Here is a 24,846-nt window from a genome sequence, read left to right as displayed (position 1 = left end):
TGAGCACTGCAGAACACTTCTGTAGTCTAAACTGATCACGATGTTAGGGAAGAACAGGAGAAATAAGCCAATTTTAATTTGTTCATGACTCAGACCAATGTTTTTATACAACACTGAATGCTAAGCCTTACATGTGAAGGTGCATTTCACCATATTCTGCCTTAAAATTGCAACAAGAAGGAAACACCATGTGAACAATATGTGATCACATGTGGAAAAAGATTTATTCGAGTGAGAAAATCACTTGAAAAATGAAACCACATGCCCTATTTGTGAAAAATTAATGTGCAAATAAAACTTGTGAAAAATGATGTATGAAAAAAATAAAAAGCCTAGATGGGAAAAATGTACATGTGAAATGTAAAATAGAAATGAATCAGGGGTGAAAATTAAAACTACATGTGATAACTAACATGAAAATAAATTAGTCTTGTGGGAACGCGTGTGTAAAAAATATAAATTAAATTGTAATTTATTAATGTAATTAATATATTCATGTAATTATTTAATCATATCTAAAATCACAAAGATCAATGAATCGTGTAAAAAAAAAATCAGGTGAAAAATGAATCGTGAAAATAAAATGCACAAATATGTGAAACGACGATGTCTAAGAATCACATGAATCGTGATTATTGTGAAGTTTATGTGACTTTTCTCCAAGGGATCTCTGATGCCCATTTGGCAATTAGAAAATGTAGTCTCATGATTAGTTACCCAATTCCAGATCTCAAAATCTGTGACACTTCCACCTAGAGCTGCAACACCTAACCGATAATAATCGATTACGAAAATCGCTGTTAACGAATCTCATTATCGATTAGTTGGTCTGTGCTGGGTACATTTACTCATTACGTGACTTCTGTTCCGAAAAGACCCTTCGGAGAGTAAATACTAAAGTTGTGTCCCAAATGACGTACTATACACTTACACTATGCACTATACACTCCAATCTAGTGCAGTGTTTCTCAACCTGGGGTCCGCGGACCCCTAGTGATCAGTAGTGTAATTGCAGGGGGTCCGTAGGAAAGTTTGTAAAAATGTTTCAATAATATTGTATATATATTTTTTGTTAAATGATTATTAACAAACATATTCAAATGAGATGTTTTAAAATTAATCAATTTGGTTATTCACAAATATCATGTTAGGTGAGCTGACGATCGTTCATTGATGGATTTATTTAAAATTTATTTACTAATGAAATAATAATTTGCAAAAACCTATGAGTGGTAGATAAGTTCAAGTGTTGCATTGATGGATAAAATAAACAAAGGATAATTCAGAGAGTCAAATTAAATGTCATACCAACAATAATATGTAAAAAATTTAATCTTGAAATGTTTTGATTCAATTTTAATGTTAATATTCTTAAAAATAAAGCAACATGTATAGAAATTACTGTTATATTGAGTGAGGGGGATTGTTTGAAATATGCTAGGGGTCCAGAGCTGACAAAAGGTTGAGAAACACTGGTCAACTGTATGGATTTTAGAAAGGTAATATCGTCTCAAATGGAACACATTAGTTTTTTACTAACCTGAAAGTTTGCCCCACCCCCTCCCCCATCCGATAATTCATGAAAAAAATTATCGTTAGTTGCAGCCCTACTTCCACCACAGACCAAATAAAATGGTTGCCTCTACTTTAATGTACCATGATGTGATTTGCATTTAGACTCTATTTATGCCTAAATATTTTGGGTGATTTATTTTACCCAGTGGTTCCTTTGTTCTGTTCTCTCACGAGTTGTAGGCTGATTTCCAAGTTGATCATAATGTGTACGAATATGTGTTTGAGATTGTGCCCTGAGATGGGTTGGCAGCCCATCCAGTGTATCCCCTGCCTCGTGCTCCAGGCTCCCTGTGACCCTGCGTAGTATATACGGTATGGAAAATGGGTGGATGGATGGATATTCTGATCATATGTAATATAACAAAAACACTCTTTCTTTCCCAGTTACTTCTTCTAAATCATGTCGTCCAAGGACGGAGAAAGTTACATATATGAATTTTGTGATGAAGATCATCCATCAGAAACACTGGGTGCTCTTAGGGAGTTCTACGCTTGTGGCCTGTTCGCTGACATCACACTCCAGTGTTGTACAGGACAGATGTTTCACTGTCACAAGGCCTTGCTGTCGGCCCGTAGCACCTACTTTAAAGTCATGTTCACCTCTGACATGAGGGAACGTTCAAATGTCATCATCAATCTGCCTGGAATAGATGGTGAGATTCTGAGTGCCCTGGTCAACTATGTTTATACGTCCAAAGTGAGCATCACACAAGCTAATGTGCAAAGCCTTCTGGAGGCAGCTGACCTCCTTCAGTTCAGCTCAGTAAAGGCGGCCTGTGAGGAGTTCATGATGCGTTTTTTGGATGTTGATAACTGCCTTGGGATGCATACTTTTGCTGAGTTTCATGTCTGCCCCGTGCTGGAGCGTGAGGCACTTAGGATTATCCTTAGCAGATTTGAGGAGCTGATATGTCAAGAGGAGTTCTGGGGACTTGACTTCAAAAAGCTTGTCACAATTCTGTCTGCTGAGAACATTAATGTGTGGAAGGAGGAGACACTTTTAGACGCAGTTGTGAAGTGGGTGACCTTTGACATAGATTCTCGCAAAGCTAACATTCTGGATCTATTGCACTGCATTCAGCTCGAGGTGGATGACGTGTATCTCAGAACGGCTTTGGACGTGCACAAACAATGTAATGAACACAAGATACGATCTATCATCAGTCAGTCTGTGAAATCTAGTGGAATATCTGCAACTTGTAAGAATCTCGCATCAAGAATGTATATCATAGGTGGATATTATTGGCACCCGTTGTCAGAAATTCACATATGGGAACCCATTTGCAACACATGGGTCCAAGGGAAGGACATGCCTGACTACACAAGAGAGAGTTATAGTGTTTCACTTCTGGGTTCCAAAATCTATGTGACAGGAGGATACAGGACAGAGACAGTGGACGCACTGGATACAGTTTGGATTTACAACATTGACACAGATGAGTGGACAGAGGGATGCTCTATGATCACTGCTAGATATTACCATTGCTCTGTGCCCTTACATGGATGTATATACGTCATAGGTGGGTACACAGGGGGTGCCCCAACTCAGGAGACCGAATTCTACGATCCGTTAAAAAGGAAATGGTTTCCTGTGGCAGATATGATACAAGGTAAGAAAAATGCTACAAAAAATAAAACATTCTAGGAGTTTCTGTGTGGTCTTCTTCCACCTCCCAAAAACATGCCAGTAGGTCAATTTGCTAGGTTAAAATGCCCCGTGGTGTCAATGGCTGTGTGAATGTGTGTGTGTATGTTCCATTCAGGGTGGATTCCTACCTCGTGTCCAGTGTGTCATTTTATGTCATCAACAATGACCTTATAATGAACCATAAAAGAAGCAACATTGAGTTCACTTATAGGATTATAAACTCAGCAAAAAAAAAGAAACGTCCCTTTTTCAGGAGACTGTATGTTAAAGATCATTTTGTAAAATCCAAATAAGCTTTACAGATCTTTATTGGAAAGGGTTTAAACAAAGTTTTTCATGCTTGTTCAATGAACCATAAACAATTATTGCACATGCACCTGTGGAACAGTCCTTAAGACACTAACAGTTTACAGGCAGGAGGCAATTAAGTTCACAGTTACAATAACTTAGGACACTAAAGAGACCTTTCTACTGACTCTGAAAAACACCAGAAGAAAGCTGTCTAGGGTTCCTGTTCACCTGCGTGAACATGCCATAGTCCTGCTGCAGGGAGGCATGACGACTGCAGATGTGGCCAGAGCAATAAACTGCAATGTCTGTAATGTAAGATGCCTAAGACAGTGCTACAGGGAGACAGGAAGGACAGCTGATTGTCCTTGCAGAGGAAAATTACATGTAACCATGTGTCCCCCCAAGACGTGATCGAGAACTTGGGGGAAGATTGGGGTAACATCTCACAGCAAGAACTGACAAATCTGGTGCAGTCCATAAGGATGAGATGCACTGTAGTACTTAAAGCAGCTGGAGGCCACCAGATACTGACTGTTCGGTTTAATATTAACCCCCTCTTTGTTCAGGTATTCATTATTCCATTTCTGTTCGTCAAATGTCTGTTAAACTTGTCCACTTTGTCTCAGTTATTGAATGTTTTTATGTTAATACAAATATTTACACGTTAAGAAATTTGCTGGAAAGAAAAGCAGTTAAACGTGAGAGGACGTTTCTTTTTTGCCGAGTTTAATTCCTGAACATTAGTGGTAGGAATCCCAAAGCATGTCATTACTTATCACTCAGCACAAGCTTTATTTAGAAGCAGCAATAAAATGATTCAGACTTGTGAAAAGTACAGAGTGCAAACACGTCTGTAATAAATTATTACTTGTGCCAGCATTTAAAAGATTTATGGAGCAGGTTTTTTTTTTTTTTAACCATTTGAAGGTGTTGGAAATGCTACTGCATGTGTAGTGCAAGACAGAATCTACGTGACCGGAGGTCATTATGGACACAGAGGGAGCTGCACCTTTGAAAAAATACAAACTTACAGAGCTGACATCAATGAGTGGAGCATTACAACAATAAGTCCCCATCCAGGTAAAGCTAAACTCCTCGACTTTTATACTAACTAATATATACTAGAGCCAAATTTTGAACTACTTAAAGGCTTAGCCATTATATTATATTATTAATTAGCCATTATAGTATATTAATAAACAAATAATTTTCTAAAGTTACCACAGAGACTTAATTTTATTTCCTGACAGTGTTTTTTAAGCTCTCTCCAACAGACAACTAGATTCTCTGTTCATTAAGTATACGCTTCACATGGGACATAATAACATAATGCCCTGAATAAAATAATAAAGTAAAGTAAAGTAAAATGCACTGCTCCATATGCCTGATAGAACACAGTTCTCAGCCACAGAAAAAAAGTGACTTCCATAAGTTTTATTATTAGAATTATAATTCAACTTAATACTTTTTCATTGTATTTCCTGTTTCAGAGTATGGACTTTGCTCAGTGTCACTGAACAACAAGCTCTACTTGGTGGGTGGTCAGAGCACCATCACAGACTGCTACAACCCGGAGAGGGATGAATGGACACAGATAGCCATGATGAAAGAGAGACGGATGGAGTGTGGAGCTGCAGTAATAAAAGGGTGCATCTTTGTGACCGGTGGCTATTCCTACTCCAAGGGCACGTACTTGGAGAGTATAGAGCGATACGACCCTGAACTGGACTGCTGGGAAATAGTAGGGAACCTACCTAGTGCGACTCGCTCACACGGCTGTGTTGGTGTGTTCTGTCTATAGAGTTTTTTTTCCATGTACTTATACCTGTGTGTATTATATTTGTATTTATATACAGGATGTTATTTCCAACATGTATGATTGGGAGTAATGTGTTTGTAGAGTTTGTACTGAGTGTTCTTACAGCGCTCTGTATTTCACATATTGGATCTTATATCTAAAACTTATATCTGAGAATTATTATTTTTTTTAACGTTAGTGTTGTCACATATACATTCCTCCATGCACTGGCCTGCTTACCAGGACAAAATTAGACACAGCCTCAGAAATTTCTCAGATATTTTTAAACTCACAACCTAACAAGTCTGTTTACAGAAATATATATATATATATATATTTTTTTTTTTTAAATGAGAAAACATGGGCTAAGAGAGAGAGACCTGAAAAGCTGCTTTAAAAACCATAAACTTCATGAACCTATAAAGCCTCACTTACTTATATGTTCTCGCAATGTATCCAAAATGAGAATTCAAAAAGAATACAGGTATGTTTAAACCTAAGTGTGCGTAATATATGCCCTTTACAATGGATCTCAAAAATAATTTGCTATTCAGTGATCCAGTACTTTAAAACACTTACAGGGTGATGTGTACAAATATGTTATATATAAAATAAAATAATGTTTTGATTTATCCTTTGGAAATCGTAAACTTGGTACATTTCCTGGAAAACTTGAGATGAAGTGCCTGTAAGTATATTAACTGGGACTGTGATTCTTTAATGACTTCCCTTCGTGTACTGTGAATTTATGTTCTAGACTTGTTCTTTACATATCACTTTTCACACATTTATAAACTCTTATTCCAAAAAAAATATTTTGATACATGATAAAATAAAAAATACTTGGTGTCTTAATATGTGTGAGTATGTAATTTTATATAAAAATTTCCACTGTTCTTATCCAGTATCATTATTGTACATTCCAAAAAATTTAAATTCTCTTTTAACTACCAGACCTGCAAAGTCAATTCCATCACTGCCATCTAGAGGGAAATCACAGAAACTACAAAGAATGGTTCTTATATTACTTTCTGAATATCTAGATACACCTCGAAATATTAAAATAAACTTACAACAGTCCAGAGTCCAGTCAAAAGAACAAAATATATTAAAATATATCCATGATAGAAAAACAACGTCAATAGAAAGTTCAAGATCTTATTTCAGAACAAGGTTCACATGGGGGTGAATCGAATGAAGTCCACCTGGATATCAACCTAAAAAAAATCAAAACAAAATGTTAAACACAAAAATGCACATAAGATATTTATAGTAATTTCAAATAACTGCATTGCTAATATATACACTCACTGAGCACTTTATTAGGAACACCTGTACACCTACTTATTCATGCAATTATCTAATCAACCAAATATGTGGCAGCACTGCAATGCATAAAATCAGGCAGATACAGTAAGCAGCTTCAAGTAATGTTCCCATCAAGCATCAGAATAAAAAAAAAAAAAAAAGATCTCTGTGATTCTGAACATGACATGATGGTTTGAGTATGAAAGGAAATTCTCTTATACCATGTACTCTTATATTGTGAACTGCTATTAAGACACCTTGGATACGGGGAATACTGGGTTATAGTTTCTGTTTGTGTGTCTCTGTGCTATCAAATACCTATGATGAACGTATACATTTAATTACCTCTTTGAATAAGCTGATCAACTGCCATCCTTCCTCATAGCTGGCACATGTATTTTCTGTCTCTTGAAAAGACTTATTTTCATAGTGTGCTGTGTGTTTTGTTTTGTCTATCTGTCTGGCCCCTGCACCAGTAGAAACTGTCCACGCACTGCTGTTATCAATGTGTATAAATACTCTTGGTTTGCATGAATAAACTCGGATGTCTATTTGAGCATGCAGGTGTTAGTGTGTGTTCATTTAGGCTCCCCAGATCGATCTGAAATGCTCTGAGGAGAACCACACTTTCTAAGCACAGAACTAAAAGTTAATAGAAGTAATTGTAGAACAGGCTGGAAGGCATGACGGAAGATCTGAAAGGCATAATCTGAGATTCCTGAGATACATGGAAAACTAACAGAGTATTTCTGCTAAGGCTGTTGATGGTAGGGTCAGTATTTGGCACCAACAGCATGAATCCATGGACCCAACCTTTCCGCCAACAGTCCAGGCTGGTGGAGGGGATGTAATGGCGTGGAATGTTTTCTTGGCACACTTTGGGCCTGTTAATACCAATCAATCATCGCTTGAAGACCACAGTCTATTTGAGTATTGTTGCTGACCATGTGCATCCCTTCATGGCCACAATTTACCATCATCATGTCACATGATGAAGCAAAAGTCGTCTCAAACTGGTTTTATGAACATGACAATGAGTTCAATGTTCTTCAGTGGATTCCAGTCACCGGATCTGAATCCAGTAGAACAACTTTGGGATGTGGAAGAACGGGAGATTTGCAGCATGAAAGTGCAGCTGAAAATCTGCAAGAATCATGTCATGTTTCCAACATCTAGTGGAATCCATGCCACGAAGAATTGGGGTTGGTTTGAGAGCAAACGGAGGCCCTACACAGCATTACTAGTGTTCTTAATAAAGTGCTCATTGAGTGTGTGTGTGTATATAAGAGTAAATATTTTATCATTCTTACCGATTTCTTTTTATGAAACTTATACGATGCTGGTAGATCATACCTAAGTTCTGTGAATGAGAATACATAGAGTTATCTCAAATTAAAACTAACAACTTAAATACTGTTACTGTACTCAAATATTATCTACATTTTCACTGTATAAACTGTCACTGTGAAACCATTTCTGTTTAAAATGTTATAAGACATCACCTGCGATTACTTCCATTTTCACTTTCCATTCACTCGCTTTCTTCTGTATGTGCTGCAAAGTCAAAGCTGCATTGTAAATCTGTATATTTCAGGATCTACTATCTTCAACAAGAAGAAATAAATCCACTTACATCTCGTGTAGAAGTTTTATGAAGAGAATAAACTGCTCCCTTCGACATAAAAAGGGCTGTCTTCAGGAACTGCATATCGATACCTTTAAAAAAAAAAAACGGTGGTTATCAAAACAACCAGATTATGTGGTAGTCATTCATGACCAAAAGCTGATTGTATTATTATGTTAATGACTGAAGACATTCAATGATAATGAGACAACAACTTCCTGTAATGTTTTACCCTGATTGTGTTTTGTGCCAAACGGAGGGTTCATGATCACTGTGTCAAATTTCTTTGTGTATAACGATCCTATAGAGCAGATGTCACACTGGACCATGTCGATGTTTGGCAGCTCAAATTCTTCCACATTTCGTTTGAAGATGTCTAGCGCATCACTGTCGATGTCAAATCCTACACACAGTCTGGTGGGAAAAAACCCCAAACTTTTTGTTTTTAAATAATACTATAGTTAAATATATGAATATAGTAATTATAGACTTTGAATCATTAAAAATATTCAAGTTAAGTTCTCACCCTGCATCCAAGACAGCAGCTCCTATACTAAGTACTCCACATCCACAACCCAGATCAGCAACCAGTTTATTTTCAATGTCATCAAATGTGTTGTGGATGGTGTAGAGCATGCAACCTGTAATAGAAAATATACAGTATTGCACTTTAAAGGGGCAACCCATGCAAAAGAGAAACATATTTCAGTTCAGCTTGTAGTTTTCAGAACTGTATACAGAGAATGTCAACGTATCATCATGTGCCGGGTTTTCCCAGGCCACCACACACATTTATTAAACCTTTTAAACTGTTTAAGTTTAGATAACACGAGGCAATGTTTTTAGCAATGTGATCTTCAGGTTATGTAAGTAATCCTCATGAATTATTAATAATCACAACAACTCCACGAGTACTCTTACCTGCTATATGTGGGCCGGTGGGATACTGTTCAAGGAGGATCTTTGGTTCCTCAAACCCATCCACTTGCTGAAGGCAACTCTCCAGTTCTTTCAGTTTCATGGTTATAGTAAAGGTGTGCTGAGAATTCTTGCAGTAAACTGCCTGTAGGATGATTCAGAGAGAAGGAAATGGGACACTGATAATCAACATCAGAGTCTTGACTGGAAGAGTTTCATGTCAGAGCATCAGGGATTGTTAAAACCGGAAGTTCAGTAAAGTATTAAAGCAAGTTACTAGTGCTAATCTGATATTAAACTGGTGGAGATTATTATCACCTATCAAACACTAAACACATGGTTAGAAGCCTTTTTTTTTTTTTAAACGCCTTTCACGAAACCCAAGGTCACTTCACAAATACAACATGCCAATACAATTCACAAAACACTAAAACACAATATTTTATATGTGTATGTATATATATATATATATATATATATATATATATATATATACACACACACACATTATACAATATTATACATAAAACACATATTTTATAATTAAGTATTATGTAACCATGTCACAGACAATATGCAAGCCTGAAGAAATGAGTTCCCCACATGTGATGGTGAAGTGAATTCCAGAGCTTAGGGGCAATGTGACTAAAGGCTCTTCCACCCATGGTGGTGAAGTTCATGTCTGGTATTGCTAGTATGATAGTTACTATTTAGTTATTATAATTATAAGCCTAATGGTCTGGTCCCTTGATTTAATCTAATGATCAGTAACGCTAATATTTAGAGACAAAAAAAAATGTGAACCTGAATCAAAGTGCATTTGTAATACAACTAGGATGATACACAAACAGTGTAGCTGGTTTGGGTTCTGTGGCTGGAAAGTTCATTAATAAAAGGCTCTAATAGCTTCAATAACTAAACTGAATTTTCCAGATTTGCCCATTATTTGTAGGATAGTTGGATTAAACTCAAGAAATAAACCTAAACTACCACCATAAGGGAGGTGCTAGAATTTTTCTTTGTCTGTCTGCTTTTTGTTAGTTTTTTTTTGTTTTTTGTTTTTTTTTTACACTGGCAGCAGTGTTTTGAGAAACCCTTGTATAATACAGAATACGTACAACATTAATTCACATGTGGGAGTTTACTAGAATTCACAACAAAGCATGGTGCACGTGCACATAAAACAGTATCTTGACACTTATCACTGAAAGAGAATGACCTGAATGATGCTTATTAAACAACACAGCTACATTAACCAGATAAACTTCCGGTCTCACCTGTGCACTTTAAACAAACTGCTTCCTTTATGTATTTAATGAATATCACTAAAAATGAGCCGAATCGTGCGCGCGCTGACCTGGTCACCAAAAAGCTTCATCAGTTTCTCTATCAAAACAAACTACGAGCACTAATCATTTTTTTACTAATAAGTGTTTTCCAGAGAGTTGTATTTTGTTTGCTTTTTTTTGTCGACAGCAAAACAAAGAAAAGTAAATCATATGACAAAAACGCTTACATTAACACAGTGAAGTGTTCAGGTACCATAATAACATGTACCATCATAACTATATAGGAAACGTCGTACTACCGTACTAAATAGTGTGTATTAATTTAGTATTTAAAAAAAAAAAAGCGCTATACTCAATGGTGCACTAGTCTGCCATACTACACAGTACGGTAGCATGGAAGGACTCTTGTCACTACAGTTCACTTCCGGCGTAGAGGTGCCGTAGGAAACGTCAAAACAAAAGTCCTCGGTTATTAATTTATAGCATTAGAGTCCTGATTCATTAGAATTAGTCCAGTGTTGTGTTGGATTTTATTTAATATGGCGTACGTACATACAGAAGTAAAGTAAACTGTCTTAGTTATTTCTGTTGAAATTCTGAATTTCCTTCTCTAATGAATATGAAATAGAATAAATTTACATATAGTGTATATGGTGCTCGTACTCTATGAAAATTGTATTTCAGAGATTATTTTCCAGCCATTTTACAGCATTTCCAACATTCACACACACACACACACACACACACACACACACACACACACACACACACAATTATTCATGTGCGTTTTTGGGGCAATTATTTTTTATTTGTTAGCAAAGCATCTTTCCTGGGTGCACGGTGGATTACTGGTTAGCACAGTCGCCTCATGCCTCCAGGGTTGGGGGTGTGATTCCTGCTGCTGCCCGGTGTGTGCAGAGTTTGCATGTTCTCCTCCAGTCCAAAGACATGCATGGTAGGCTGATTGGCATGTCCACAGTGTCCGTAGTGTATGAATGGGTAGGTGATTGTGCCCTGCAATGGATTGGCACCCCATCCTGGGTGTACCCTGCCTTGTGCCTGATGCTCCCTGGGATATGCATCAGGCTCCCTGTGACCCAGTAGGATAAGTGGTAACTGTAACTGTACAATAATCTTTGTGTGTGTGTGTGTGTGTGTGAGAGAGAGAGAGAGACAGAGAGAGAGAGAGAGAGAGAGAGTGTGTGTGTGTGTGTGTGTGTGTGTATCTCCACTCTTGCGGGATGGCTGTGGGGATTTGTGCTCATTCATCCACAAGAGCATTAGTGAAGTCAGGCATTGATCTTGGGTGAAAAGGCCTAGCTCACAGTTGCCATTCCAGTTCATAATCACTCCAACCTTGGCACACCATTTCTTCATGGATGTCACTTTGTGTACAGGGGCATTGCCATGCTGGAACAGGTTTTGGTCATTAGTTCCAATGAAGGCAAATCCAGCATCCAAAGATGTTCTAGACATCTGTGTACTTCCAACTTTGTGGCATCAGTTTGGAGAAGGCCCACATACAGTGTGGGTGTGATGGTCAGTTGTCCACACACTTTTGGCCATATAGTGTATTTAAATTATGTATTTAAACATAATAAAGACTTAAAATCAATATCAGATTTTTACATCAAAACAGTAAAAGTAATTCCTTTACTGCAAAAGTACTTCTTAGAATTAATTATAATATAATAGCTTCCTGCCTTTATCACAGTGGGCTTGGCAAGCTTATTGGTACATGTGGTGTTTCAAAGGTAAATGACACATATGTATAATTATGTATAACGAACAACAGGGTAGTGTGACGCTGTTACCACCTGAAAAGCATGTCCCAAAGTGTTTTATTCCTCTTATACCACAGCAATTACCAGTGATTACATTTATTTAGTTATTTATTAAAGAACCACACATCATTCTTTTCTTCCATTTACAGTTATGTTTAATGTTGTAGAATATCCATGAAACAAGTTAATTCCTGTTATCACTTACATTATAACATCTATGCACAGTCATTCCCTGACTGTTGTTCGAAGTTAATATACAGAAAAATACAGCTTCTTACCATAAAACCACAGCATGCTCTGTCCTGAAGACTCTCCTCCAGTAGAAAACATAAAGTTATTGCTTTATCTCTGACTGTTACAAAGCGACAACATTCCAAAAGTGCTAAATAAAAGTGTCCTGTCAGAAAGTTTCAGCATATCGTTAAAAGTTTTACTTTTAAAAATAACAATGTGTGCATCTTAGATTCACAAGTTACTGTGAACTAGCTGTTACTAGATAAACCATAATGTATTACATTACAGCCAGATTACTGTCAGAGCTGGTGTTATGGAAATATAGTCACTTTCTGACCAATCAGAGATCAGAAAATCAGTAAAATTTGGTAGCTAGGGGGAAAAAATCGATGACCCAGACAACGGTGAAGATTACAATTATTGCTAATTATTGAACATCACAGGAGTTAATGAAAGATTTGAAGTATGTAAAGTCATACATTCACTTTTTCTACCTTATATCTTCCCAAAGAGAATAACATTTGAAAAGAACCATTGTGTAATTACATATTGTATCTCTATAAGTCTCAATGACTCTTTCTGACTGCTGCCTTCTTTTCTTTCTTTGTCTCACTCATCACTGCTCTTGTTTTTCTGTGTGTTTGCTCATGAGAGGGGCAGCAGAGACCACAAACAACATCAGAACATGTGAATGAAAAGCCGGCCAATCCACTCCCTCAGCTTTAACAGGCCAACGAGCCCATTTTATTTTCTATTATGTGGGTGTAGAATGGGGTGTTCTTTTAATGTATGGAATTTAAGTGTTGGGTGGAGCAGTATTTAGTAAGGAAGCGTTTTATAGCTTAAAATGGTTAAGGAGATTGAGTGCAAGTGATGGGGAGTTGTGGTCACGGCTGCTGCGGTGAGGAAACCCAAAGCCTGCCGTCTGACCAGCACCACAGTAACAGCATACTTCCCATTCTTCCTCCAAACCTCAGGCCAGCCATGCCAATTCTTCTCACTGAGAGCTCAAAGGCTCCCCTCCTCCCACTCTGGGATGAATGGAGGCTTGAGGAGCGTATACGGTCACTGTGTGTGAATAGTCGTAACTGTGGAATGTAATTCATTGTAATGGTTTTAGGCTTTTTTGTGGTGAAGTTGCAAGTTTATTTTTTGCCTGTTTTTTTTCTCTCTCTGTGTTTACATGTATGGCTAAGAGCTGGACACATATGGTATGTGTTTGTCAGATTTAGCATCCTGACACACCTACACATACACATAATACTTCTCATGAAGTAAGACAACATGAATGGTGGGATGGATGAGGGATGAATAGAAATGTACACCCATTTATAGATTTTCTGAATGACCATCCCAGAGTGGTGTCCATTGTAATATCAGTAATGCTTAATAGGGGGCAGTATAAGCCAACTTCGAGCTGCTGGAGTACTGGCCTTTTTGTCCACTCTCTCTGAACTGTATACTCTTTTTAGAGAGACTCCTCAGCGCTGAGCAGCCTAATGTTTTCCCTAGAGCACAGTGCCAGCACAGTGGCAGCCATGATGAGGAAATGATAATGGACAGTGCTCAGAGCAGCACTAGCTGTCAAACTCGCTTAGAGAAATGTCATTGCCTTTCTTTTTCTCCTCTCCGGCTGGCAGCTACTGGCTTTGACCGTTTCTGCTGAAAACATGAAATGATGTGCTTGTCTTGTGCCTTGTTTGTTTTGGTGTGCTCATGTTTCTGTGCCCTTTCCTGAGGTTAGTGTTCAGATCAGTCACAATGTAGACCAAGCGCAGACAAATTAGCAACACAAACCTGAAATTCTTCAGTGTGTTTCCAAGGTCGAGTGTGAGTTTGGCACATTTACAAAAAAAAAAACTACAAAAGTTCTCTTGAGACATTTCCATTTTTACGATGTCACCCCAGTTTATCTGAGGTTTCATTTGGGGTTGCGCAACATGGCGTTATATTATCACTCGTCCATGAGAATATCTATGTACCTGAATTTAGGTAAAAAGAGAGATCGAGATCGAGAGTGAGATGTGTGAATGAGTAGTGGAGTCCGAGCGCCAGGGTGACGCAGGCGGCCGCAAGAGAGGGCTTATAAAATGTGAATCATCTTGCACCCTGTTTTTAGACAAACCATGAAAATGCTGGAATGAGAGGGCACTTAATTTAGCCTCCTCTTTTTTAACTTTCCTGTGGCTGGTAATTCATGCATAGCAGCAAGCAGACCGGATTTTTGGGGGAGAAAGCATTGAAAACCTTTGACCAGACGGCCTAGCACCCAGCTCTGGAGCCCATTAGTGTAGCCACCAAGCTGCGGTCCTTAATCAAGTGGCACCACGGAGGAGAGGAGATAAGAGAGTACAGATGAGATAAAAAGGAAAATGGAGGACATAAAAATTCTCATTCTCTCTCCTCTCTCTCTTCTCCTCACTCTCCTTTCCTCCAGTATTTCGGGCTAATATACTATTTTCAACTTTTGTGCCCTTGAACAAGACATTATTCTCAGGTTCCTCTAGGAATGTCTCCACTCACCCTTGTGTAATTATAATATGATTTCAGTGCACTTCCCCTGCTAATGCTTCATATTTCAACACTATTTTTAAAGAAATTAAATAATGAAAAGTATTAACCATGTCTTCTTGCAAACTGTGCACACTCACTATTCTATGCAAACAACTGATGACAGATTAAGGGGGGGGGGGGGGGGCAATATATAGTGTCTCAGTAAGCTATTGGACCACCAGAAGATTTTCCTTTCATAAGATACCTGTCTATAGTCACTTCTGCATAATGGTGAATCATAAGGCACATTATTTTTTAAACACTAGCCCCATTGAAGTTTAAGAGGTTTGTGCATATGACTTCATGTGGGTGATTTTCTTCCAACCTCTCTACTTTTTAGATTTAAGATGGTTGCAAAGGGTTTCATAAGGTTCAATCAATCCATCTGTGTTTTCAGGCTACATAAACTGTTAAGTCAATGGGTTTTTATTGTCATTCCTCTATATAGCTTGTATATATTGGAACTAAATTACATTTCTTCAGGACCATAGTGTAACACAGAACAGTATGCAGGACTACATAAAACGCAAATACACAACAGTGAGTGACGAGTGCAAAACAATAAATACACAGAACAAAACAATAAATACACAGGACAGTAAATATACAGGACATGTACTCTAAACTGTAAGCTATTGTGCAATGTATCAGCAAGTATAGCGGCAATATTGGCAGCAAAAACGAGTTCCATGATATAAAGTGACTGATGCAATTTTGTAAAGTGCAGTGTACAGTGGTACTGATTCTTACTAGGTTAGTGTGTGTGCAATGGTACTGATTTAGCCAACAGATTAAAGCTTGCATTCACTGATTCTCGATATAAAAATTGTTATATTGCATCACTATTGCAGTAGTGTTAGCTCTAATTCAGACAATAATAATCCTAGAAAGTGAACAGAAGTGCAGAATGCAGAGATTATGACAGTGTTATAGGTTATAGGTTAAAATTCTGGGAAGAATGGCACGAATATTGTTCTTCTTGAAAAACAGCAACCACAATATCATTACCTCTCAGCTGTGATCTTCAAACAAGGCTAGAGTCACAAAGTCCATGAAACAGATGTGGGTCTGTTTACAGCAACTGTATGAACCCTCCTCTGCATGCCTTATGGGTTGTGTACATTTGATGCATCAAGTGGTAGTGGTAGTAAATAGAAAAAATACATTTTATTGAAGATGAATCTTTTTTATTTAAAAAAAACCCTAATTTTATGAAAGTATTCATTAAACAACCATATATTTGGAAACATTTAGATGAACAAAACAAGCCAGTTACTATCAATTATCCTTTTAGTGCATGCTTGTTACCTACATACTTTCTTTTCAATTCAGTTTTTACATTATGAAATCATATTGTCATCATTCAAAATGTTATTACAAAGTACTGCAGAATGTACAGCACAAGTACAGCATTTAATATTCCATAAAACAGACAAAGAGTCACTGATGCTTTGTGATTAGGTCCAACACCAATTCAGATTTACTGCATGTGGAAGTCTAAAAAGCAGTTTTTCTTAGGGGTGAAACTGAGAAAAACTTCACACTTCATGCACTTGACCTTGAAGATGCCCTTGGATCCAGGGAATTTGCACCTCCCTCTCATGTCATCTACGGACATTGTAGTGGCATATTACTATCAAGCATGACACATGGAATCCTCAGTCCACTGTTGCATGTTGTTGCTTTGAAGCAACATAGTTATTATATCAATTTACTAAATAAATATTTGATGAAAACATTAAAAATGATACAAATTAAATCAGAACTTACCCAAGATTGTGAAAATCATTTTTAGTTTATGAAAATCTTCACCATGGTGCCATTTTTAGACAGTTTTTGGGAGACCAAAAATATAGCTACCATGAATGCTGTCAGTTGAGAGCAAGAAGAGAGTTTGAAGGAAGAGAGTTTGAAAAAAAGGTGGGAAAGGTCATATGTTTCTTCTATTTCACACTATTGGTTTCCTTTACTTCCTGCCTTTTATAAAGGGCATTTTTAATTTGTCTTTTTTAATTAATTTTTTTTTTTTTTTTTTTTTAATTTTTAAGTTTGTGATACTAAGGGAAAAAGGGTATGTTACCCTGATGCAACACCATGCAATAGAGGTTTAATTGACAGCTATTCACACAAGACCATGTTGTTAAGAAAGTTAGGTTTTGGTTAACTTAAATGTTTGCCTTAGCCTTTTCAGTTGGAATGTAATGTTTCTTTAATATTTAATATTTCTCTACTCTAGGATGATGAGTTTCCAGAAAAAAAAAACTGTTAAATAATGCTGCAGGAAGCAACACTTTTAATTTGTTCTTCAGATATTAAAGAATCTAATGTACATACTCTTTGTATGAGTATTCAGTCATTACAAATCCAGGATGCTAGTCCATGCTTTTTCATTGTACTGTCACTTTATAACCTTTTCAACCTGTATATGTATTGTCATTGCTATAATTTCTTATACTATTCCCACTTAATATTACTTTTCTTATCCATTTTGTGTTTACACTATTTAGATACAAACAGGTGACCAATTAAAGGGAAACCAACACAAACTTCTCAACATATGTTTAAGGAGAAAACAGAACAGCTTCAATGTGCCTTAGCATAGAGGCTACAAGTCTCTGGAACTTTATCTGAGGGATATATTTTCTTCCAAAAGATATTCTCTCAGTTGATTTTTTGATGGCGGTGGAGAGTGATGTTTTTCCATGTTACTCCAAAATGTCCCATAGGTGTTGAATTGGGTTGAGATCTGGTGATTGTTAAGGCCATAACATGTGATTTACATCTTTATAATCATCAAGTCATTCAGTGAGCCCTGATTGCTTAACAGAACCATTCAGTACGTCTGTGTGGAAGCATCTACACTCATTATGTTTCTCCATGCATTGATTCAGGTATTTAATTTTAATTTTTCACCAGTCTGTATGTTGCATGTTAAATAGTGAGCACCTGTAATAGCCAAAATGCATTATATTATTCTGGTCACTTGTAAATACAGTATTCAATTCAATTCAATTCAATTTATTTATCAAGCACGTTTAATTACAACACATGTTGAAAAGTGCTGTACAGATTCAACAAATAAAACAATTCCACTAAACAACAGTCAATGATACAATTCAGGACCATAGCCACTATTAAATGCTAAAGAACTGGAGTGTGTTTTTAGAGCTGATTTAAAACTAGACAAGGAAGGAGCAGACCTAATATGTAATGGGAGACTGTTCCACAGGCCAGGGGCCACAACCGCAAACACTTGATCTTCCTTAGATTTACATTTAGAATGAGCAACAACTAACAGAAGAAGATTAGAAGATCTCAACCCTCTCGGTGGTGAGTAGGCAGACAAGAGGTCATAGATATATTTGGGAGCAAGCCCAGCCAAGGCCTTATAGACAAACAACAGAATCTTAAAATCTATATGAAACTTCACTGGCAGCCAGTGAAGAGAGGCAAGAACTGGTGTGATGTTCTCCGTCTTTTTGGTCCCCGTTAAAAATCTGGCAGCAGCATTTTGCACCAGTTGTAACCGGCCAAAAGATGATTGTGGAAGACCGACATAAAGTACACTGCAATAGTCAAGCCTTGATGTGATAAGGGTGTGAATCAAAATTTCCAAGTCCTTCCTTGACAAGAAGGACTTCAATTTAATGATAGCCTTGAGCTGGAAAAAGCTGCCCCTAAGCACAGCACTGATTTGCTGAGTATGTATAATAAAATCAATTGAATTAAATTCCAGTATATGTAGCATGGTGGCACAACAGGCAGAGTTTGTGCTTTACAGCTCCAGGGTAAAGGGTTTGATCCTGACCTCTGGAATTCTGGTTTTCTCCCACCTCTCAAATGCCAGTAGGCAGACTCTAAATTTCCCCTTGGTATAAATGAATATGTAGTGCCCACTGCAAGGGATTAGCACGCTATCCAGGGTGTGTTCCCAACTTTCACATCCACTGTGACCCTGACCAGGAGAAAGAATGCAATGAATTGAATTCAATTCTGTTTCAGGGTATATAAAATAGTAGGGTGGCACAGTGGCACAGCTGATAGCATTGCCACCTCACAGCCCCAGGGTTCCTGGTTTGATCCTGAGCTCCGGTTACTGTTGGTGCAGAGTTTCACCAGTTTCTCCAGTTTCCTCCTACTTCCCAAACATGCCAGTATGTGGATGGGTGACTCTAAATTGCCCCTAGGTGTGAATGTGCAAGTGTGTGTATGTGTGTGTGTGTGTGTGTGTGAGAGAGAGAGCGAGAGAGAGAGAGAGAGTGAGAGAGAGAGATGCCCTGCGATGGACTGGCATCCCATCCAGGGTGTATTCCTGTCCCGCCCAGTGTTCCCCAGATCCACCGCAACTCTGACCAGGATAAAGTGGTTACTGGAGATGAATGAATGAATAAAACTAAGATTGTGAGTTGAATAAACAGAAAGATTTCTACAGCTCAGGACTTGCAGGCCTTATTGAAAGCATACTGTCTAATGGCATTACTGATGCATCCAAAAATTTTTTAAAAAATGTTACATTTTTTTTTAAAAAATTTTTTTACGGTGAGGTATACAGTGTCCTGGAACTTGTTCTCCCTTTGCTCCATTCTCTTTCCAAAGGGGAAGCTTGTTGACAAATTAAGATGTGTCATTTCAGTTTAAAGTGTCTTGCATGGATTACAGCAACCATTCCTTGAGCACACAGCAACACATATACACACAGCCTCAGTGTATAATAAGCACTGTCCCGACTATGTGGTTTGCGTTTCCCCATGTGCAATCGTAGAGAAGCCACATGAAAAGCTCTCGGTATTAAAGGACAAGTCTTGGTTGGGAGGGATTTTGTCATGCAACAAGACTGTGTTTTTTTTTTTTTTTTTTTTTTTTTTTACTTTTTTCTCGACTTTTTGGAGAAATTCAGCCACTGCTGCATTAGTCAGTCAAACCACACTTTTCTTCCTCACCACTGGGTTTGTAGTGGCCAGTGTTTTTCATTAATGGGTAATTGGGTATATCTTTTCAGGTTTTTTTTTTATTAAACTGTTTATGTATTTAGCTTCATATACTGATGGGAAACTAATCATGACACATTAATGTGGTGGACATTTCACTATTAGATTAAAGCTTAAAGAGGTATTTGTATCATATCAAGAGAATCAAAGTGAATCAAGAGAATCAAAATATGTAAGATGATAAATGTGTGACCCATTTCTATTTAATATAGTTCAGGGTTTTTTCTCAAAAGCACAACAGTAGTTCTATCACAGTTTTGGGATTTAAACTCACGACCTCCTACCAGCTCAGACCCTTACAACTGTGTTTCCATGTCTCTAATTACCAGAATACCAGGACATCATGCCTATTTAGCGAACACCTCATATCCATTAGGCTATGCTACCTAATTCAATTTTGTTTGTGTATAATAATAGACAGTGTCACAAAGTTGCTTTAGATATAAAGGAAGAAACCTTGAGAGAAACCAGAGTCAAAAGGGAACCCTCTTCTCTGTGACACCTGAGAGTAGGATTGCAAATCATTACAGTATACAGTACACTTCTTATACAGAGTTTTATCTTGTTACTTGTCAGTTACGTGTTATCACCTTTTTGTTGACAGATTCATGATTTCTGAGCTGCCAGTAAACCTTTTAATGCACATTTTCTTCATCTGGTGTCCATGGAACACTAAATTCTTGATTTTTGAGTTTCTCTTTTCCTCTGTCCATCCATCCATCCACCCATCCATCCATCCATCTGCCTGTCCATCAATCCATCAATTGATCCCCACCTGCTGCCTGTTTCATCAAACAGGAGAAAGAGACAGAAGTGCATGAAGACAAGAAGAATCCATTATTACAGAGAAACCCAGAATAGACATCTTTTTATTACAAGCCGGTCCAGTGGTGGTGGTGGTGGTGAGGAAATTACAGGGAGCTCTTCTCACACATAAAACGGTTGCAATGCTGAAACCAGGAACCTCAATAAAGGCTGAATTAGAAAATCTTTAGTTTTTTACTCCTCTTATTTAAAAATAAATAAATAAATAAATAATTCTTCATTTTTCCCCCTCTCTTCAGAGTTTTGTTTTATGTTGTGCTTCAGCAGGCTGTTTTGTGGCTTCTCTCTGAAGCCTGTGGTAGGAAAATACGCTCACTTGTGGCCAGCTGGAATGCCACTCCTGAACTTAACATCTGTTGGGAGGAAGATGTTAAAAGGGGTAGGGTTATAGCATGAAAAAAAGCTGCTAATCTTATGCTCAGATTTTGCAAATTTGTGTCATGTGTTGCACTGGAGCACACAAACAGAATCCTCAAGATGACTGTGGAAAGATGAGTTGGTCTTTAGATCTTTGAGGCTCCTTTATGGCTCCATATTTATGTGAAATACAGAGTGGCTACTCCACATCCGCGCCTCGATTGAGCATTTAATTACTTCTGAAGCAACTCGTCATCGATGTGTAGTAATATGTAACAGGTGTTGTTCGTGCTTCAGTAAGCTTGACATACCACTTTATAGATATTACTCCATATTTTCTCTAATAACTTCCATGTTAGAAATGCAGTATCATGTTATTTCTACAGCTGGAGCATGTTACAGTTGGAGTCTCAAACTACACCATCTCCAGGTAAAGCTGTCCGGTTTTGTTTCAACAGCAAATTGCATCTCCCGATTTCACCACAGTGGAGAGCATAAGCACTCTGGTGGTGGCGCAGGGTATTGTGGGCCACTCCCTACATGCTGCTAATTGGTGTAATCACTGCAGTAATGAAATATGGCGGTTTCTCCATGTGTGATTACAGGTCGTCAGTTCCCATAGGAAATGAGGGGTTGGGGAGCAGAGGAATTCTCTGTGATATGGGTGTTGTTGCTCATTTACGGGATGTGCGAGTGAGGCGTGTGCTGTTGTTTTGACGCTGTTGCTGATGGTAGCTGCTGTCAGGCATTCTGTCAGGAAGTAAACAAACTGGGTGCAGATGGCCTTTGATATTTGCCAGCTTCCTTGTTCAAGTCTTATCTTAGAGTTTGCCACTTTCTACAGGACGTAGTGCTTTGTGAGTGTGTGCCCAGAGGAAGCTCTTTGAAATCTCAGGATATTTAACAGTGATTCTCACTTGTGTTTCATTTAGATATCGACTTTGTCACACATGTTTCTACTAACATTCTTTAGGAGACATACAGTGACAAAAAATGAGACATATCAAGCCTGGTAGAAAAAAAGTGGAATTTGAACACACAATCAATTGAATACAATGTGAAGGCATTACCACTGGATAAGCATTAGCTGACAGTTCAAAATATTCACTTGCTAGTTTCTTGAGTTATATTATAAACATTTTGTACAGTAAAATCAAATTAAACATATTTGAGCGGTAAGGGATTTTAAACCTATTGGTATAACATTACTGAATTTAAATGTGGTCAGATTTTTTAATTTAAACAATGAATAAGAAGACCACCATATAGTGGTCCATACTCATATATTTTTCACCTGTGTTACTACATCTAAAATTAAAATAATAGTCTACTTGGCAGTTAGTGTACATCTCAAGTGTACTTACAAATACTAGCAAATAAAAGTACTACCATGTCAAAATACACAATAGTACTTCTAGAGTGTATATCAAAAGTAGACAGTACTAAGTATAAAATAGATAAGTATACAATATGTATTTAAAAATGTACATTAGTACGCTTGTAGTAAACTTGGTAGTATGTTTGAATGAACATGATACAACTTGGCAGAACTAAAAAGAATGCTTGACTTTGTTGAAGTCTCCACTGAAATTCAGATATACAGTATGTGAGATTACTGGGTTTTTCCCCAAAGACAGGAGATTTAGGCAGAAGTGTCCCTTTTCTTTCCATCTGATTCATTTCTATTTAGGGGAAACTACAGTGATAATAAGGAAATTCTCTCTCTCTCTCTCTCTCTCTCTCTCTCTCTCTCTCTCTCTCTCTCTAAGACACTAGCAGGAAGTGCCAAAATGCACCATGGCCGTCCTAAACTAGTTCATATTTTACAATTTACCATTTACATTTACTATTTTAACCGTTGCAACTAACACACTCCTTTTAGAACTATACAGATTCCTGCACAAATTGTTTCTACAATATGATTGAGAATATAACAATTAAATACAACCTTGTTTCACAAACACACCCAACATTTTACACAGCTACATCTAAAGCAAACTAACAGTCTAGCCTTCATGAGCTGAAATTGGTGTGTTAGGAGAGTAAACACAAATCTATAAGGTTGTGACCCTCCAAGACCTGAGTTTGACACCCCTGGTTTAGACTGTATTGGTCCACTAGGATAATTACTCCTTAAACAGAGGGTAATTGGAGGCTGGTGTTCCAATGAATTAATCTGTGACTTTCACCCGCTCTGCCATTTAAGATACCCACATTCTAGGCCGGAATCTCCAAAGTGACACTGGCATAGTGAAGGCACCCTGTATGGTGCTTTGAAAAAGCTTTATTGCTATTGTCCTCCGATTACTAAAATATGTGCACATGTGAGAACAAGACAGTATGTGGACTGACTCCATGAATGTGGACAAACAGAGAAAGTTAGCTAATTACACAGGTTGATAGTTAATAATTCTTCAATTGGTAGTTAGCTATTAGTTGTCCAGAAGATATATAAGGGCTCAGTGGTTAAGACATTGGACTTCTGAGTGGAAGCTCATGAGTTTAATTCCCAGCACCACTAAACTACCACTGCTGGGCCCTTGAGCAAGGCCCTTAACCCTCAACTGCTCAGTTATATAAATGAGATATATGTAAGTCGCTATAGATAAGGGTGTCTGCCAAATGCCATGAATGTCAAGGACTCTGCAAGTACTGCTTAGTTGCATAGTTTGCTTAGTTCACAATTAACAACCATTACTTTATCATGACTTATTCAGTATTCAGCATATAGAGTATTAGTAATCACCTGAGTGGCACTTGAAAGTTTGTGAACCCTTTAGAATTTTTTATATATCTGCATAAATAGTACCTAAAACATCATCAAATTTTAGAAAATTAAAGAAATGAGATACAAATATTATACTTGGTCATTTATTTATTGAGGAAAGTGACCCAATATTATCTGTAAATGGCAAAAATATGTGAACCTCTAGGATTGGTGGTGGTAGTATCATGGTTTGGGTCTGTTTTGCTGCATCTGGGCCAGGAAGACTTGTCATCATTGCTGGAACAATGAATTCTGAATTATATCAGGAAAATGTCAGTATGTCTGTTCATGAGCATAATCTCAATAGAAAGTGGATCATGCAGCAAGACAACGATGGAGACACACAAGGTGTTCTACCAAAGAATGGTTAAAGATTGAAGTTAATGTTTTGGAATGGCCAAGTCAACGAGTAATGGGCTGAAATTCCTCCAAGCCGATGTGCAGGACTGATCAACAGTTACTGGAAATCTTTAGTTGCAGTTATTGCTGCACAAGGGGGTCACACCAGAAACTGAAGGCAAAGGTTCACTTACTTTTGCCACTCAGAGATATGTAATATTGGATCATTTTTCTCAGTAAATAAATGACTGATTATAACATTTTTTTTTTTTATCTCATTTGTTTAATTGGGTTCTTTTTATCTACTTTATGGAGTGTGAAAATCTGATTATATTTTAGGTCATATTTATGCAGATATATAGAACATTCTATAGGGTTCACAAACTTTCAAGTGCACTGTAGTACTACTCATTCTTTACTGCTTAGTCCCTGCATAGTTACTTATGAATAATTGAACAATATTATAGAGTGTCAACATTCATTTTGTTCATTATCAATTACCATAATTTGACAGTATTCTAGCTACATGTCCTGGTGCTCAGTGGCCT

General features: G+C 37.5%; 2 protein-coding genes across 3 annotated transcripts; one reads left to right on the top strand and one right to left on the bottom strand.

The window, feature by feature from the left end:
- Positions 1 to 1,633: 1,633 nt before the first annotated feature.
- Positions 1,634 to 5,315, top strand: klhl23 (kelch-like family member 23). Its single transcript, XM_053627268.1, has 3 exons — positions 1,634 to 3,185; positions 4,442 to 4,594; positions 5,005 to 5,315. Exons 1-3 carry the CDS (start codon positions 1,976 to 1,978, stop codon positions 5,313 to 5,315), a joined length of 1,674 nt encoding a protein of 557 aa, XP_053483243.1. The 5' UTR covers positions 1,634 to 1,975.
- A 1,082-nt stretch (positions 5,316 to 6,397) lies between these two features.
- Positions 6,398 to 10,826, bottom strand: mettl5 (methyltransferase 5, N6-adenosine). 2 transcript variants are annotated; one of them, XM_053627265.1, is made up of 8 exons: positions 10,679 to 10,826; positions 9,166 to 9,307; positions 8,771 to 8,885; positions 8,477 to 8,658; positions 8,254 to 8,336; positions 8,123 to 8,174; positions 7,931 to 7,980; positions 6,398 to 6,529 (listed from the first exon to the last, which is right to left on the bottom strand). In XM_053627265.1, the coding sequence occupies exons 2-8, from the start codon at positions 9,263 to 9,265 to the stop codon at positions 6,488 to 6,490; spliced, it is 624 nt and encodes a 207-aa protein (XP_053483240.1). In that variant the 5' UTR covers positions 9,266 to 9,307; positions 10,679 to 10,826; the 3' UTR covers positions 6,398 to 6,487. The 2 variants fall into 2 exon arrangements, with proteins under 2 accessions (XP_053483240.1, XP_053483241.1); XM_053627266.1 differs by having other exon boundaries at positions 10,440 to 10,824.
- Between the last annotated feature and the right edge of the window lie 14,020 nt (positions 10,827 to 24,846).

This window comes from Ictalurus furcatus, chromosome 6 (assembly GCF_023375685.1).
Source record: "Ictalurus furcatus strain D&B chromosome 6, Billie_1.0, whole genome shotgun sequence".
In the NCBI taxonomy this organism is placed as follows: Eukaryota; Metazoa; Chordata; class Actinopteri; order Siluriformes; family Ictaluridae; genus Ictalurus; species Ictalurus furcatus.
Note: the sequence above shows the minus strand (reverse complement) of the source record. Positions and strands in the feature narration are given on the sequence as shown.

Coding starts and splice junctions, on each gene's coding strand:
- klhl23 (XM_053627268.1), top strand. CDS start 1,976: ATGTCGTCCAAGGACGGAGAAAGTTACATATATGAATTTTGTGATGAA. Junction 3,186..4,441: donor TGTGGCAGATATGATACAAG/GTAAGAAAAATG, acceptor AACCATTTGAAG/GTGTTGGAAATGCTACTGCA. Junction 4,595..5,004: donor AACAATAAGTCCCCATCCAG/GTAAAGCTAAAC, acceptor TTCCTGTTTCAG/AGTATGGACTTTGCTCAGTG.
- mettl5 (XM_053627265.1), bottom strand. CDS start 9,265: ATGAAACTGAAAGAACTGGAGAGTTGCCTTCAGCAAGTGGATGGGTTT. Junction 8,659..8,770: donor GCTGCTGTCTTGGATGCAGG/GTGAGAACTTAA, acceptor TTTTCCCACCAG/ACTGTGTGTAGGATTTGACA. Junction 8,337..8,476: donor TGGCACAAAACACAATCAGG/GTAAAACATTAC, acceptor TTTTTTTTAAAG/GTATCGATATGCAGTTCCTG.